Source organism: Clupea harengus, chromosome 22 (assembly GCF_900700415.2).
Source record: "Clupea harengus chromosome 22, Ch_v2.0.2, whole genome shotgun sequence".
Classification (NCBI taxonomy): domain Eukaryota; kingdom Metazoa; phylum Chordata; class Actinopteri; order Clupeiformes; family Clupeidae; genus Clupea; species Clupea harengus.
The window spans coordinates 11,723,664-11,742,120 of NC_045173.1; the positions used below are offsets into that span (position 1 = coordinate 11,723,664).

Here is an 18,457-nt window from a genome sequence, read left to right on the forward strand (position 1 = left end):
GCTTTGACACTTTTGGCATTCTTTCAAGCAGCTTCACGAGGTAGACACCTGGAATGGTTTTAAATTAACAGGTATGCCTTGTCAAGCGTTCATTTGTGGAATTTCTTGCCTTCTTAATGTGTTTGAGACCATCAGTTGTATTGTGCAGAGGCAGGGTTGGTGCACAGTTCTTTACAGTGAATAGGCCTATTCGACTACAGTTCTAATCCATATTATGGCAAGAACCACTCAACTAAGTAAAGAGAAACGACAGTCTATCATTACTTTAAGACAGGAAGGTCAGTCATTCCGGAAGATTTCAAGAACTTTGAATGTATCCTCAAGTGCAGTGGTGAAAACCATCAAACGCTATGATGAAATTGGCTCTCATGAGGACCGCCCCAGGACAGGAGGACCAAGAGTTACCTCTGCTGCCGAGGATAAATTCATTAGAGTTACCAGCCTCCGAAACCGCAAATTAACAGCACCTCAGATTAGAGCCCACATAAATGCTTTGCAGAGTTCAAGTAGCAGACACATCTCAACATCAACTGTTCAGAAGAGACTGTGTGAATCAGGCCTTCATGGTCAAATTGCTGCAAAGAAGCCACTACTGAGGATGAAGAACAAGAATAAGAGACTTGCTTGGGCCAAGTCAAAATTTGAGATTTTTGGTTGCCACCCGCCGTGTCTTTGTAAGATACAGAAAAGGTGAGCGGAAGGTTTCTACATGTGTGGTTCCCACCGTGAAGCACGGAGGAGGTGGTGTGATGGTGTGGGGGTGCTTTGCTGGTGACACTGTTGGTGATTTATTAAAAATTCAAGGCCTACTTAACCAACATGGCTACCACAGTATTCTGCAGCGACATGCCATCCCATCTGGTTTGCGCTTAGTGGGACCAGCATTTGTATTTAAACAGGACAATGAACCCAAACACACCTCCAGGCTATGCAGAGGCTATTTGATCAAGAAGGAGAGTGATGAAGTGCTGCGTCAGATGACCTGGCCTCCACAATCACCCAACCTAAACCCAATTGAGATAGTCTGGGAAGAGTTGGACTGCAGAGTGAAGGCAACAAGTGCTCTGCACCTCTGGGAACTTCTCAAGACTGTTGGAAAACCATTCCAGGTGACTACCTCATGAAACTGATTGAAAGAATGCCAAAAGTGTGCAAAGCTGTCATCAAAGCAAAAGGTGGCTACTTTAGAGAATCTAAAATATAAAACATATTCTGGTTTGTTGAGCATTTTTTTGTTTACTACATAATTCCATGTGTTCCTTCATAGTTTGGATGTCTTCCATATAAATCTACAATGTAGAAACTAATTAAAAATAAAGAAACACCATTGAATGAGAAGGTGTGTCCAAACTTTTGACTGGTACTGTACATCCTTCAGTTGTTGAGTGTTCAAGGTTAGTGGGAAGAGATGAATCATTTTGTAAGGATCTCCTAAAGTTATAACTTTAGGAATACTCATGGCAGCCATTGTTAATAACCGCTGAACTACAGGTGCCATTTATATATTAATTATTGACCTAGGGTACCTGACCACACTCATGGTCAGTCATACCCAGTCCTGGGCCACTTTTCTTTCTTCACTCAGGTGAATCACAGAAGCTGAAGTCACACACTAGTGAGAGGTGGTCGGATGGGTAATTGTAGGAGGGCAGGCGGTCAGGTCCAATCTGCTCAGCAGTGGGGAAGTCCAGCACAGTGTCCACGTTCAGGTGCTGGTGCGAGTACCAAATGTAGTCCAGCGTGTGGCAGCTCTCTCCGCTGGGCCGAATCTTCCAGGTGGTGTAGGGCGGCTCAGTCTGGCCATCCGAGCTCAGGCGCTTGTAGGCACTGTCCAAGCCCAAGCTGGAGGTGGCGAAACGACAGTACACATCCTCCGAAGGCTCAGCGTTGAAGTCCCCGCACACCAGCAGTGGCACGCCCATGCCCACCCCTGGCTCCCCCTCGCCCGGCGCTGCCGCTGCTGCCCTTCCTGCCTCCTGGGTGATGTTCTGCAGGTTGCGGAGCAGGTCGCTCCCCTGGGCACTGCGCAACCTCTCCCAGCCACTCCGCGCCTTCAGGTGTGTCACAGCTACACAGAGGGCGCGCCCCGTTGCCCGGCAACGCAGCGTGCTGACGATGGCCACCTGGTTGGTCTCAAGCATCTTTGCAGCCAACTGCAGGTGGGTGGTCCCCAGCAGTTGGAAGCGCTTGTGCCGGAAGAAGAGGGCGCAGCCGTCTGGGCCGTTGTTGTTGGCCACATCCAGGCAGGCGGACCAGGGCTTGGGGCAGAAGCTGCTGTGGTAGCCAAGGCGCGACAGGACAGGCCGGAAGGTGTCGAAGTAGTGGTCCACCTCCTGCAGGCAGAGGATGTCGGGCTGGTAGGTGAGGATCTCCTCCAGGATCAGGTACTTCCTCTCGTTCCACTTCAGGGCCTCCAGGGGGCAGCGCACAAAACTGTCCATGCCTTCACCTAGAGCTGCACCAAAGGCAGGGGCAAAAGCTTAGCACCAACTCCTGTCAATTCAAGCTTTCTTCAGCTGTTGGGGAATTTGCTGGTCATTGACAGGTTACACTTACACTGCACATGTTGGGTGTTCTTTCTGCTTTATGCATTTTTTCATCAGGGCTTTGAAAAGTGCTTTTGAAGTGCTGAGAGGCTGGCACACTGAAAATATAGTGTGTTTCTGTTAAATAGTCTGAGGTCTAATCTGCTCAACTAAGCGATAAAGATGTTTAAAATCAATGACTAATATGACTAATAAAATACCAGGATTATCCTTTGGCAGGCTTTAGTGTATCTGTAAGAAATTGTTTCTGTAATTATGTATCTATTACAGTCGTAAACTGTGATAACTGAATGGCTCTGATGTAATTATAGCGATAGCATCATCCAGACGGCTCGCTTATCATGGAATCAAAAGAAAGGTCTGGTGGTGACTTAAAACAGCCATCAGTTACAGAGTATGACAGAAAGTCACACATTAAGAATCATCCAGAAAAGGGGAAAGCCGAAACATTATTATCTTAAAAATCAAACCTTTTGGCAGCTTTCAGTCGCATTAGAAGCATAGCCCTACTCATGAGTATTTGGTTGGTTTGCATTACAGCATTACTAATACTGGCAGTCTGACATTATCGCTGAGATTTTAGGGCTGATGTTGAGGGTTCCTTCTACAGTATGTTCCTTAGGTTCATTCTTTGTTCCTCAGATTCTATCAATTGTCATCTAAGGAAGTTTGGAACTAAACTTGCATACAAAAACTAGTATAGAAGTGAAGAGCATGGTGTTTCCTACCTTGGGCTAGGATGTTCCACTGCATGACCCGTATTGGCTGTTGCCGATGGTCACCGCTGCCATTCTGGCAGACAAAAGCTCTGTGCAGACGGGCCGGTCGGGTCCGTAGAACCTCCTCACACTCCCTGAGAAGCTCTACGGGGTCTGCGGGATCCAGGTCCTGTTCCTGGTCCAGTTTGGCTGGGATGTGCTGAGACAGAGGGGCACTGCTCAAGGTCGGGGCCAGGGCACTGTACAGGCGGTTTGGGCTGTTGCCCATGGGGAATGCTGGAGAGAGAGACAGACACACCTCGATGAGACAGGAAAGCCAGAGAAAGCTGAGAGCAGAGAAGGGGTACAGTTAAAGACACAGACAGAGATGAATGAAGGGGTATGACGTTCCCTGTCCCCTTCCTATGTTTTAACCAATAAAGGCACAAGGCAGTTCCTGACGGGGGTAGATGATACATTGTCAGCCATCACTGACTCAAAGTAGTCTGGAGAGAGAGAGAGAGAGAGAGAGTGGAAAACAAATACAGGCAGGGATTGTAAGAAATTAAAGTATATCCTGTGAGTGAACATGAGATTCAAGCAGCTGCTGTGACTAGCAAAAGTTGGCCAGCATAATATCCAAAATGGGCATCTTATCATGGAAATAAAGGAAAGGTCCCCACACTTTGCTCAGAAAGCAAACTGAGGTGTGAATGACTGCAACTAATCATAGTATGTGAATGGGGGTAGGCCATTAAGAACCATCTCAGGCAGCAGGTCAAAAAAAACTGATTATCATAAAGCGACAACAAAAGGCTGCCAGACCAGTTTGCAGTAGACATTTACTAATTTACATTAAAAGCCTAGGAGGTGTCTTAACAGTCAGTATATATGGCTAGAGTTGAAGATGCTTGTGGTTCAGATCTGCACCACTGAATCCAGAGTATGTTCCACGTGCTTCGTTACAGCACTTTACTGGAATAAAGACTGCAGCACCAACCACAAAAGAAACTTCCTTTTACCTACAGGATCTATATCCAAACTAAGCTATTTGGGAGCATATTTGTCATCACATCGTCAATGTTGCCTGATGTCATGACTAATGCATGCCATACACTCATACAGCTTCTAGTTGGTGCTTAAAGTAACACAGCAAAATACAGCATTGATCATATCACAGCATATGGACATAAAAATGACCCTATTTAATTCCACAGTAAGCACAAGATTTATCTTGGGTCGAATTTAAATGAAATTGATGTAGATGTTTATTTCAGTTCCAAAGTAAAATAAAATGCAGAGGAATCATTGCTTATAGTGGTGCAGATAACCATAACAATTGTTCATTTTGTGATACAAGCATGAAATTTGGTACAGTTATAGCCAAGGGCATTTCAAAAAGATTTGGATATGGAGCCATCAATATGGCAGCCATTTTTCAAAATTGTGTTTGCTGAGCTGGTCCTTTACATAGAAGAGACCAGGCAAGATGAGGAGACAGCACCAATCTTAAAGCTAGCTGAACTTGCCCAGCTCTACAAGTTGGAACAGCTTGGAGTAAAGGTTGATACTAGAATTAACTCTACACGACTAGGGAGAGGATTCTTGCTGAATTCCCTGATATGCAATCATACAGGAAGGGAAGAGATGTCCTGATGTCCTTTGAAGAAGATGTTGGTGCTGCTCTTGCCAAAGCCTATGAGCAGGACAGTGACAAAGATGCTGCACAATACGTGTTGCACAAATTGTCCTCTGTCAGATATTTGGTGAGGCCAAACCATTTAATGGTTTCCCTGAAAGATGCCAAGAGGACTCTGTGTCACCGCTGTTGCTTACCCTGGTGAACATGGTCTTAGAGGTACCCAGCAAGGACCAGACGTCAGAAGAAACATCGCCAGCAGCACTTGCAATTGCTCAGTTGCTTAAATTCAACAGTATTAAGCACAAGCGGGCAGGCACAGCAGCTTTTTTCAGACATAGGACTTCACAGGAGACACCATTTCCTTTATACATCGAACTGATGCTGCATGCCCACACACGCAAAAGGGAACTTGTGGAGAGAATGGCACACCTGGGGTTGGGCATATCATATGATCGTGGTCTTCAGCTCTCCCCACAGATGGGGAACAATGTCTGCCAGCAGTTTCAAAGAGCCTTCCTGTATAGTTAGATTTGTTTGATCACGAATATCAACAGAACAATTATTGTTGTGAAAAGCACAATGTAAAGCCATTCCATAAAAGTGGCTATTTCTCTTTCATTTGTTTTTGAGTAAAAACCTTTCTCAGCCCAGAATGAGTAAATGTTATGGCCAGTTTAATCTCCAGTTTAGAGGTGCTGGCACAGTGGCACACTGACTGATTGACTTGAGAGTCACAGGTTGAAGGGTAATTCTGTCCTGCTGTTCTGAAAAATCACAGGAGCTCTGTCGCCACAGACTTTGCCTGACGGACAGACGCACGTGAAAAACCCCACAAAACAAACACAATCTTTAACAAGAACAGAAGTACAGAACTGGTTTGAGATCAGCCTAAAATACACCAGGCCACATGAGCTCATTAATGAGCCCTGATGAACATAACTATAAGACCCTAATCTCCATCTGTGAAACTGACATGCAAGCTGTGGCTTAAGACGGGGTGAGTCAGGCAGAGGCTTTCTTTCCAAACATTACGTGCTTCCGGCGCCGACACGAGTGGCAGCCTTTCCAAGTAGCTCCGTTGTCGCGTCTCTTTTCCTAAATTTCCCTCGGGATTAATAAAGTATCCATCTGTCTTTCTATCTATCTATGACATTTCTTTGGAGGACGTAAGAAATGAAGGAAGTTTCTTTGTTTCTGATGCAGCAATTTTTATTCCAGTAAAGTGCAGTAACGAAGCACGTGGAACATACTCCGGATTCAGCGGTGTAGGTCTGAACAACAAGCATCCCCAATTCTAGCTATATATACTGTTTTAAGACACCTCCTAGGAATGTAAAGGAGCTCGTCTTGTAATGCAAACAGGTCTGGCAACCTTTTGTTGTTCTGTATGATAATCAGGTTTCTCTGACCTGCTGACTGAGATGGTTCTCAATGGCCTACCCCTATTCCCATACTATGATTAATTGCAGTCACTCACACCTTTGTTTGCTTCCTGACCCCAGGTGTGTGAGCTGAGCAATCCAGTGTGTGATCTGAGCAATCCAGTGTGGGGACATTTCCTTTGTTACCATGATAAGATTACCATTTTGGATATTATGCTGGCCAGTGGCCAACTTTTGGTGGTCACAGCAGCTGCTTGATCATGAATCTCACAAGGAGCATCTCATGAGTGTGCAACAGTTTGAATACTTTAAGTAGTCTAACATAAAGGCAAGCAAATTGAACCAGATACCTTCAGATATATTTATGAATATATTTGCAAACATACAAACGCACATATTTAACCCACAGAACACTTAGACATTGTCAGCATCAGAGCCTTTCTCTGACTGTAAACAGATCCATTGTCAGTGCTCCCTGGGTGACAAGCTAAAATGCATTTTCATTCGTTACTACTGATTCAGTCAGCTGGACACTGCACATCTAACCCCAGCACTGTTGAAGAACAGTGGCCACAGGCCACACATGTTCTTAACACATGCAACGGTTAATTAAGAGCCTCACTTACCAATAACTTCCATTGTGCTGGTTTATTTTTCTGTGTGGGTCAGGCCATGCAAGGCAGAGCGTGTGAGTCTAACAGATGGTGGAAGCTGTGATTGCAGAGGAAGAACAGGCAAGAGAATGAGAGACAGAGAGGGAGAGGGGATAGAGAAAGAGAGAGGATAGAGAAAGAGAGAGGGAGAGAGAGAAAGAAAGAGAGGGAGGGAGAGAGAGAGAGAGGGGAAGGTAATGAGTTAGCTGGCTGTCTCATCTCTAAATTGGGCGACAGCTGAGAGAGATTACAGATGACACCAGGAGGAGCATAAAGATGCACGGCCACAGCAACAGGTCAGGAGGAAGTGACAGACAACCCAAACAAACGGCCTCCTGCACCCTTACATGACACATACACGTACACATACACAGACACAGACACGTTAGACCTCCAGCTCAGCACAGACACAACCGCAACACACACACACACACACACACACATGCACACACACACAAAAGCTCTCAATCACAATTTGAGAGTGTATGAGTGTGCATGTTATACCATCTACAAATAGCATTTGTATAACATGCACACACAGACACTCACAAATTTTAACATATGTTCTACATCAACAACTGTCTGTGATTTAGTTGTTTTTTCACCTTCCCAGCAGCTATTTATTGTGTCTATTCTTTTTTAGAAAAGACTAGTGAGAGCACACGTAGGGTTTTCATACTTTAAGAAGGAATCCAACTGTGACAGACATCTTTTCCCACTGTTCCCATTTTATTATGTCAATATTAATAGCATTAGTTAAGCTGGCTCCTTATTTAGTCAAACTCAATCACGTGCATTTGGAATCTCATAACTTTCTCTTTTTAGGTAACAAACCTTAATCTCCTTATTTCTTGGGTTGGAATAGGTCACTTGTTCTTACATCACTGAACTCAGTACAGTGGATATTTTAATCCGTTTAACATTACATTCATGAGTGGGCCTGTAAATGTCTATTTAATGCTATTTTGAAAGAATAACATAAAGTGATTAAGTTGTCCATGCAGGCTATGAATAGATTACTCTGTGAGGATCTCATAGAGGGTTTCCACACATTTTGATTGGTGGACACAGATCCAATGGTGGTGATATTTTTACCCGGTGACCCTCAGCGGCCAAAATGTCAATACTGCAAGCAACATCAACGTAATCTTATCATCCTGTTAGTGTTTACCAACTCAACAAGTTTAACAACTTGATGGGCCATGCTACTCATTGGGCTAAAATGCTCAGGGGCACAACAACTAGTAAATTAAGTAACTAATTAAATTGCATTGTACTACAACCTAACGATCAGGACAGATTAATTTATCTGCATCTCTACAACAGTAGCGTTTTGGAGATCCTAATATAGCCTGGGCCAACCTGGGGTTGTAGTGTTTCATTTGGAAGTTCAGATCCCGAAAACCACTAGACCATCCCCCCCCTAATTCACTTTAAAAGAGGGCCCATAAATGTATTTGAATTGGAAATATGGTGGGTGTCTGCATAATCCTTCACTCCATATGTTGTGCTTCCCCTCATGTGTGGTGGTCTGGTCTGGTTCCAGTTTCTAATCTCAGGGCCAGTGAGGGGCTCAGGGACATGTTGACGCTGCTAACCTCACTCTAAATATCAATACTGTGGATTTGTGGGACGTCATTACTTTTTCAAAATGTAAAAGATCACTGAAAGAAAATGATACAGAATAAATGAATAGGGTTGGTTTCGTGACACTGCATTTAAGATTTTAGCATCCCCAGCATTGGTCTGGCTGCGGACACAAGACAGGAAATATGCTGACTTTACTTTTCACGGCACAAGTTGGGACAGGTGTGAGTGTGCTGACAGACCCTACAGAAGAATGCTGTTTCCATGATAAACAGCAGCAATGTTTGGCAATCACCATAAAAGGGGTGGGCCCTGTTATGGTGATTGCCAAACACTGAAGTTAAGTTTGCCGCAGTTGATCATGGAAGCAGTTGTCAGACAAGCCTTTGCGATTTCTGAGGAGCAGGTAAAAATGTTTCCATATGTTCAATAAACAAGGCTTACCACTGATCACAGGACAGCATTCTGTGTTATACAAACAAACAAAAGCAAGCTCTCTCAATACACCATATTCAAATAACACAGAGACAAAAGTAAGTCGACTGTTTATATGTAATGCTTTACATTTAGCATGGGTCCCCTAGAAGTTGCTTCATAATCTCACAAGAATTTGAGGACATGCCTTTGATTTACAGTAGCAAACACTGTAATGAGTATTTCAGCCAGGGAAGATCAAAGTGCAAATTTCTTACCAGTGTAAGGTTGTTCTTTCCAAGCACCTTTCTGCTCAGCTGTCCCTGTCAGCCCTGCCCGTGTACATGTGTGTGGGAGAGTGGAGCTGTGCCCTTGTTGACTGTAGCAGCTCAGGTTCTCACTGAGGTCCTCTGCACTCTACACTCTACAGCTGTAGCACAAGGTCAGACCACCAGCTTGGCTCGTGGTAGAGGTTAACAACACTGCCCCCTCCTGGAAATAGACGGACCACTCTTTGCAGCAAGAGTAGTGCTCTTCCGTAAGACTGAGACAGCATCTGTACCACACATCAAGCAAATCTTGAGATGGTGGCTCAGTGCCATACCTCATTCAGAGCTCAAAAGCTGAGGGGATAAGATGTCAGAGCCATTGAAATGGGGTCTACATGCCCTCCTGCTTTATTCGTGTGTACACTAATACTAAAACAGCTAAACATATTATTATTACTAATATTCCACTAGAAAATTCTACTCGAGCCTTGAATGCCAGTCAGATGTGAAGAAAAGTATTTGACAGTTGCATGGTTACCCTTTTTTGTCCACGTAAATAATTACTCTTGCACAATAGGTGTCGACAACGAGGAAAGATTTCAGACAACCCTGTAACCAAGACTTTGACCCCTTCTGTGTAGGCCATTTCCTTTGAAAAATAAATAAAGTCTACCATTTGATAGACTACGTTATGATCTCCATAACGCTACTGTTTCAGATAAATTCATCTGTCATGGACGTTTGGTTGTAATACAATGCTACTTGCAATTTAATTTCATGTAAATTCTAACAACTAGTCAGATCTACACAAAGACGTAAAAAAGCAAAAACCAAAACAACAAAACCTAGGCTGCCTCTTGTAGTAACGCCGTTGTTATAATTGCTATTGCAACAAAACTGTGAAACTCAAGCAATGCACCGGCTCACAAAAAGAGTATCCTACTTACATCAGTGTTGAAGCAGATTGGACACCGGCGACAGTGTTAAATAGGCAGCATCCTCTGATGTGGTACAGGCAGTCATTCCTTCTATCACGTAACTGCACAGCTCAGAAAAAAGAGTTACGCAAGTGCTCACGAAAACTGTGTTTTTACGGAATAGGCCTGTACATCAGCAGACTGTAATGACCTTTTTAACGGATGATTCTGCTGAAAAAGTTGCAAAATCGTGTTTATAGGTTTTTTTATAGTATTTTTTTATTCTTGTCAAACATATTACTGTTCAATATTTTGTGCATTTGTATTTGTATTCTATTTGAGATGTCACAAATGGTATTTTAGTGTGCAACCAGTTCCATCTAGTGGTTAAATACAAAAAGTGCAGCTTGGGTGCCCTGACAAAGGTCAGTGGACTCTTATTTTTGTCCCACATGCATTTGGAAATCCCCCTTCATCCTCTCCTGCTCACCATGGAATGGGATGTTAACAATGTTGTTTACAAAGACCTGATTATATTTTGGACTAAATTAAACTCGGTTTAGTAGGAGTATGCATGTTAATCACTGACAAAGCTTCAGGGTTGCTGCACATAGTACATCTCAATACACAGTAAAAGGTATTACACAAGGTATTTATGCATGTGAGATTCCCTCAGTTTCTCAGGAAACAATGATTCTAGCATTTCCAATGGTTTACTCTTTTCTATGCCTCTTAATTTCCCTCGTAGTGCACCCTCCACAGTCCAGGCAGTCAGCCTCTACTCTCTTTCTCTCTCTCTCTCTCTCTCCTTTACACATCATCTTTTCTCTCCAGCAGTGTTCTCTCTCCTTCATCTAAACAAATGCGCTCACAACTTAGTCCTTCCTTTGTCTCTCTATTTATCCCTGCTTACCCCTGTCAGTTGTGTCTCCCTCAGTGTCTCCCTCTGTGTGAGTCTCCTCCCCTCCTGTCTGCCTCTCTGACTATCTCCATTTCCCTGTTGGCTCTTCCTCTCCTTCATCTACACCCCATGTGCCCAATTTGCTCCTGATCGGGGATCTCTCTTTGTCGGTTCTCCTGGGCCATCTTTTCCCATCTCAGCTCCAGCTGGTACTCTCTTTGACTCTATCTTTCTCCCCCCTCCCTGTGTGTGCGTGTGCGTGTGCGTGTGTGTGTGTGTGTGTGTGTGTGTGTGTGTGTGTGTGTGTGTGTGTGTGTGTGTGTGTGTGTGTGGCTGCCATCTTTCTCAGGTATCTGTGCCAGCCCACAGGGTCCTTAATTTGTCTCCCACTCTCCCTGTCCTGCTGCCACCTTTTCTCACACTACCGTCTCTCTGTTCCTCTGTTCCTCTCCCCCTTTTCTGTGTGGGCTCTTCCCTGTGTTTCCCCCATATGTGTGTGTGCGGGCCTGCAGGCTACTCTGATGCCCTGCTCTGAGGTTCTCTCTGCCTCTCCCCCTTCACCTTCTCCTTTTCATTCCATCCCCTCTTTCTGTCTGTCTGTCACACTTGAAATGTCTCCATCCCTTCATCTCTATGTGCCCCTTCAGTTTACTCTTGCTTAAAAGTGTAGTCCTTCTCTTTCTTCACCTCATACCCAATATCTTGAACCTGCCTTACTTTTCCCAGACTCAAAAGTGTCTGTTACTTATTGCTTAATCATATTCAGATTCTCCCCTCTGTATCTCTGTATCTTGCTCTTGCTGTGTTATATTGAGCCTCTCTCATATTCTGCTCCTTCTTTCATCCTCTTTGCTTTGTGTTCTGTCATTTGTTCTATCCTTCTGTCTCAGCTTACTTCTTCAAGGCATCTACAGTCTCTCTCGATCGCTTTTGGCTTCTCTTCCATTCTTTTATACAGTTTCTAAAAACCTGAATGCGTTTAGAATCTTCAGGCTGAAGCTCAATTTGTCATTCTATCTTAACACCTTACTCTGTCTTTTGGGCTTCCGTTCATATCCTTCTAATATTGAAATCTGGCCGCATCTTTTCTGAATTTAAGAATCAGCATCTCTTGTTTTTAGCATCTTCCTATTCTTTTTCTCCATTCATGATTTTGTCTTGTCCCCTTGGCTCTTCTTTTGTCTGACCCTTTCTGTGTCAACATCTCGTCTATTTCTTTACCATCTCATTTTCAGTGTCTCTCGCCATCCCTCGTGCTCTATCTTTTAACTCTCTCTCTCTCACTCCCTATCTGTCTTCAGAGCTCAGTAAGTAAAACAGAATACGTTTCAGAAAATCATTGAGCGCAGAAGGACTGAATATTGCTGAGCAATGCTGTGCTTTATGTGCTATCTCTCCTTTTCTAACTTATACCTTTCAAGAATAGTCTATGAAGTATTTATGTACATCACAATGACAAAAGCAGTCTTGAAACTGATTAAAATACTGTTATGACGAATGTAATGGAATTGAATCACATGTTATACTTGTAAATCTGCAAAGCCTGCAAACTATCAGTACTGACATATATTGAAACATTGTTTGGAGATAATTAATAGGGCTATATACAAGGCTATAGGGCTGATTTAGTGGAAGAGAACTGTAGAGCAATCTCAGCTTAATGTAGAGAAACCCTGTGCGTTAGTAATTTACTCTCTATATATATATGAATGGATATTAACTCTTTGACGTGAAATATCAGTGATTGATTTGTCCTACCAGCATTAAGCCTTTCCAGCTGGAAAATGTTTACTTGTTTGCTATCTCACAGGCACCAGTGATTCTCCCCTAAGAATGGATTCCAAGGGACCAAAATGATGTCTTCAGTTTTGCTTGCTGGCCATACAGACACTGTCATTATTCCCCCATCATTTAACCTTGTTCCATTGCTCATCATGTGACGCTGCGCTGATCTCACCAACCCCCCCCCCACCCCCCCCAAAAAAAGAAGTGAACACAGAAGTGGATTAGCTCCGACTATTGCCCCAGACTCGCTGGTGCCCATGAGGCCGCTGGCCCGATAACTGGCCTCTGGCACCTCCGCCTGGCGTCCACGGTGCTAATTAAAGTCTCTGCCTCACCCCGCCCCAGGCACCCACACTCTCTTGGCAGCACCTGACGTCTTTAATGCAAGTCAGCCCCTTCCGCTTTTCCTTTCTGCGTTATCTCTAATCCCTCTCTCTGACTCTTCCCTGAGGTGGAGCTTTAGGCTGCCTTTCTTCGCCGGGGCTGCTGCGACGAGGTTGTTACTTCTCTGTGAGTGACAGCGTGCCGGAAGGGATCACTCTGCTCTTGGCATGGCAGTGTGGCGCTTGTGCATTTCTTAAATGTGTGCTTGTCCCTGTCTCTCTCTCTCTCTCTCTTTCTCTCTTCTCTCTCTCTCACTCTCTGTATCGCACACATACACACACACACAGTACACACCCACATGTGTGTGTGCACGCACATGCACACACACACACACACACACACACACACACACACACTCACACATCACACACAAGCAAACAAACACACATTCACAAAGCACATCTACCTACCAGAGAATATTAAATGAGTGACAAGTACTTAAGCTTCAGAAATGGCAAGGGCACCTCAGGTTGACTAGTTTGCTCCATGTTCCCTGTGAGATGCTTGCTTCTTCTGTCTCGGTCTAACCCCACATTTACGTCTTTCTCCTGTCTTAACACAGGTTTCTCTTATCTCTCTTTCATCTTTTTCCACTTCCTTTCATCTGGATCTAAGGTTTGTCTTTTCACTCCCATCTCATCACACATTTCTTGTCTTGTCAAAGCCACAGTGTTTCTCAAACACACCTCCCTTCAGCCCCCCTTGTTCACTGCTTGGAAATCGATATGAGGTGCCAGTGTGTCTGATACCAGTGTGTATTTTGCTGGTAAATATGAGGGGTGTGTGTGCTTGTGCAACACTTGACTTGCCATCAGTTGAGTTACTTGTATGACTTAAAGAGTGAAGGATTAGCTAATGTGTTTATGGTATACTCAGTGAAGACAAACTGCTGTTGCATGAACACATTCTCGACACATTTCTAATGTCTTTGTAGTTGCAATCACATATTGCTACTCTCTCTCTCTCTCTCTCCCACAGACACACACACACCTGAACTGTATAAACACATACCCTCTGGCCCAGTTTTAAATTGGCTGTCTAATTTGTCTGGCACGGCAGAGGAGCATATATGTGAGGTATTTCTTGGGTTTAAAAGTGGATTTGTCCCTGTTGTAACAGCTAACACCCCCTCTTCTCAAAGCAGTCGAATTCTCCTTTCTTCTTTCCATCATTAATGGCAGTGGGAGCATGTCCACTATTCTCTTCCAGCCTGTCACTCTCTTTCATCCTCCTCTGGCCCTCCTCCCTCTCTCTCTCTCCCATTCTGGTTCACTCATCTCACTCCTCTCACTCCCTGCCCGTACTCAGCTTCTTCCCCTGTCACTCACCATCCCTTTCTTACTTTATTTCTCTTTCTCTCCTTTTCAACCTCTCTCTCTCTTTCTTTCTCCTCCTCAAAGTCATCAGAGGCTTTGTCATTAAAACTTTACCGTGTCTTCTCTGACCTCAGTGTCAATCCTGCCTCTAACTTTCAAAGTAGATTCCTCCCTGTTCACTCTCTCTTTCTCTTCCTATCTTGTTCTCTCGTTCTCTAGAACTCCTTTCTGCCCTGTCCTTCTGTCAGTCTTCTCACAGACAGCCTTTTATGTTCTTGTTGATTTCTTTTTTTCTTTTTTGCTACTGTCTAATACCTCTGTTTGAACAGGAAAGAACAAACAAAGCCACAGTGTTAAGGAAAGAACTGATAAGAAGGAGACACATGGAGCCTGGAGTACCCTGGCGCTAATTTAGAGACTGCCCACCACATTTCAGAACTCGTCTGAATTCAAAATACACTGCAATTTTAAGATCATTAGATTCAATCAAAGATTGTATGTTTCTTTATTCAATTCAATTCAATTCAATTTTATTTATATAGCGCCATAACAATACAATTGTCTCTAGGCGCTTTACAGAGCCCAGAGCCTGAACCCCCTTAGTGCAAGCACATTGGCAACACGGGCAAGAAAAAACTCCCTGTTAGTCAGGAAGGAACCTTGGGGGAGGGTTGTGTGGCAGAAGGGGATGGGAAACAACAGGTGTTGTACATATCCTGCATTTGGTAGGTGTACATAATATATATACAGACATCCGGTGGTAAATACATGATACAAACAAGACCAGTTTAGTGGGTATACACTGTTCTCAAAGGTTTACTGTTACAGGGGTAAGGGGAGTAGGAACAGAGAAACATGTTGATGGTGGCAATATTATATATTGTATATAAATGCTAGCATAGGGTATGAGGTAGAGTAAGTGTACGGCAGTGCGGTGGCGGTGGGTGCAATTGGCAGAGGGTTTCTACGGGTGGACCGGGTGGAGAGATTACAGCAGTGTCCCATAGCGAAGATAGTCTGGATTAGGAGAAAAAGAAAAAGAACAGAGTGAGTGGGTAGAGTTTGGCTGTCCATATGCGTAGTTGAGGAGTAGTGGGGGTGAGGAGCAATGTTTCCACTTCCATCAGCAATTGGAACATGCTACAAGGGAGAGAGAACATTTTTGTTAGTAGACATTTATTTCAGAAACAGATAAGGAGATACCTTTGGGTAGTAGATTTACAGTAGGCAATATGGCCATTTTATCAGTATTATTATAAGCATTAGCAATGTGATATGAGAGGAGAGGGAGGGAGAGAGAGAGCGAGAGAGAGAGGGAGAGGGGCTGCCTGGCTAGGTGTAAGGGAATATTATTTAATATATTATTTAGATTTTAGTCCAGTTTAGTTGATTAGGGGGGTATTACATGTGTTTAGATTTGTTTGGTTTATGTAATTTTGTCTTACACTAGCATCTGTTTACCTATCTACCAAGTGGTCCATGGAAAGCATCACAGGATTGAGAGAACTAAGAGGTGCGCCACCGGGTCTGGCAGGACAGCCTCCCTGCCGTGTTAGGCATTGTCTCTCTCACCCGCTCAGCCCCCAGGCCCAACTAAGCAGGACAGGGGCAGAGCGGGTGTGTATCTATTTTTATTTATTTATATTTTTTATATATTTTTTTTAAATATTTTTTTCCACCAATGGGTTTCTGATGTTCTTAATTGTCCCTTAAGGGTTGGCCTAGATTCTAGGTGTATGTCTCGGTTTTTTTACCTTTAAGTACACCTTTCTAAAGTGCCCTCAATGTAGGTTTTGGTTTAATTTGGTCTCACACTAGCATCTGTTTACCTATCTACCAAGTGGCCCTATGGAAAAGCATCACAGGAGTGAGGGATGAGAGGCGCGCCACCAAAATGGGCAGGGTAACCTCCATGCCGGGATTGGCCTTGTTGTCTCTCGCCCCTGCTCAGCCCCTAGGCTTAGTTGACGCAGTTACTTATGGCTATAGGATGCACTGAAGACGAATGTCTTTAGTCTCGATTTGAATATCGGTAGGGTGTCTGCATCTCGAATGGAGGCAGGGAGATTGTTCCAGAGGATGGGGGCTCGGTAGCTAAAGGCTCTGCCTCCTACTGTGGTTTTTGATATTCTTGGAATTACAAGGAGGCCAGCACTCTGGGAACGGAGCGGTCTTGGAGGGCAGTAGGGGACAACTAATACCTTAAGGTAGTTTGGAGCCAGGTCATTTAGGGCTTTGTATGTTAGCAGGAGTACTTTGAAATCAATTCTACTTTTGACAGGGAGCCAATGCAGAGAGGCAAGTACAGGTGAGATGTGCTCATATTTTTTAGTTCTGGTGAGTGTACGGGCAGCAGCGTTCTGTATAAGTTGGAGGCTCTTTATTGAGTTGATGCTGCATCCGGACAGGAGAGCATTGCAGTAATCTAGTCGGGAAGTAATAAATGCGTGGATTAGTTTTTCTGCATCTTGGAGGGATAGGACTTTTCTAATTTTGGCAATATTGCGTAAATGGAAAAATGATTTATGTATTGATTATTATTATAGATAGTGTTCCGCTTGACATTTAAATGATATGATGTATGTATTATATGATGCATTCTGTTCTGTTGTGAAATACAGATGATGCTAATATTTAAATCAGTGTTGAGAAAAAAACACCCCAGCCTTCCACCAGCTGGGGCCACTCTTCTGCCATTTTTGTGCTGGTTTGCTTTCGAATGTGTTGCGGAGGGGGAGCGAGAGAATGGGAGAAGAGACGGGGAAACTAAGAGACACTGTCTTCTTATAGTGCCGGAAAAAATTAGACAATTGCGATGTGTTTTGCCAGCAGGAGTGATGACGCACTCATGTGCACACACACACACAAAACTACACAGGTGTTTGCTGTGGTGAAACAGCCACCTAAGAGGACTAAGTGCATTATGATTGTGTGTGTGTGTGTGTGTGTGTTTTTCCGTCACTGACTGAGACAATGCAGGTGGTAGGACTGATTATGTTTTAATCTTTTTTTTCCTCAGACGTGCTGGCTGCTCTGTTGTTTGTGTGTGTGTGATTTAGAGAGATGGACTGACAGATAGACAGGACGGAGAGAGAAAGGGAAAGGGGGATGGAGTGATGGAGGGAGAGTATAGGTTTAGAATCCTCACAGCTTGAGTTCTAATCTCTCTCTTTGCAATGTTTGGAAGGAAGGAACACTAAAGTGACTTGCAGGGAGAGAGAAGAAGGGAGAGACAGATGATGGAGGTCGAAAGTGAGATGAGGAGATTAGGAGAGTCGGAGAAAAGAAGGCTATGGCCACATGTTTGTATCTTTTTTTTCTATCCTTTTTTTCCTCTGTTTTTTTTACTGGGCTTCCAAAATCTTCCCTAAATCCCTTTATTACTGCACTGCATCATGGAGTTTTACTACTTTCTCATGTCAGCTCAAGCAACTCCGTGCAGCATCCACTTATTCTCTATATCTTTATCTCTCTTCTGTGATTGTCAAACTGACTCTCTCACACACACACACACACACACAGCAGGACCCCCACACACTGGCCATTTACTGCTTTGGCTGTCTACTTAGCTGCCTGTGCCAAAAGGACTCTGGCTACTTTGGGTCTGGTTCCACAGCAGACGGCTGTTTCAGCTGCGTGCTCTCTCAATCAGTCAGTCAGCATTCAACTCTCTGGGCTTCAGCACGGACCTAGCCTAGTGTCCGGTATCAAGCACACAAGCTACTAATGCTCAACAAGGTACAATCATCCATCCCAGGCAGGTGTGGATTCCACTGTGTATTTCAGAGGTGGGAAGCATCTAATCCATGTTCAGATAGCTGGAAAAAACTGCTTCCATGATCAGCCATTTTGAAGGTGGATGTAAACAGGAATTAGCTGCCACTTTGGTGTTGATCTGTTTCCATTTACTGTCCAGATGGTTGGGCATTAAAGGGGGCTCTAGCTGCCACTCCTTGCCCCGTG

The 18,457-nt window shown here is 44.0% G+C and overlaps 1 protein-coding gene across 4 annotated transcripts; it reads right to left on the minus strand.

Annotated features, from left to right (window-relative positions):
- Positions 1 to 1,338: 1,338 nt before the first annotated feature.
- On the minus strand, positions 1,339 to 9,330 carry noctb (nocturnin b). 4 transcript variants are annotated; one of them, XM_012836975.3, is made up of 5 exons: positions 9,201 to 9,266; positions 8,953 to 8,973; positions 6,895 to 6,979; positions 3,275 to 3,541; positions 1,339 to 2,455 (listed from the first exon to the last, which is right to left on the minus strand). In XM_012836975.3, the coding sequence occupies exons 3-5, from the start codon at positions 6,905 to 6,907 to the stop codon at positions 1,578 to 1,580; spliced, it is 1,158 nt and encodes a 385-aa protein (XP_012692429.1). In that variant the 5' UTR covers positions 6,908 to 6,979; positions 8,953 to 8,973; positions 9,201 to 9,266; the 3' UTR covers positions 1,339 to 1,577. The 4 variants fall into 4 exon arrangements, with proteins under 4 accessions (XP_012692429.1, XP_012692431.1, XP_012692428.1 ...); XM_012836977.3 differs by lacking the exon at positions 6,895 to 6,979 and having other exon boundaries at positions 9,201 to 9,330; XM_012836974.3 differs by lacking the exon at positions 8,953 to 8,973 and having other exon boundaries at positions 9,201 to 9,285.
- Positions 9,331 to 18,457: the final 9,127 nt, after the last annotated feature.

What these genes read in the sequence shown, in the direction of transcription:
- noctb (XM_012836974.3), bottom strand. An exon ending in GTGGAACATCCTAGCCCAAG is followed by an intron (nt 2,456 to 3,274) that starts GTAGGAAACACC and finishes CCTTTGGTGCAG; the next exon opens with CTCTAGGTGAAGGCATGGAC.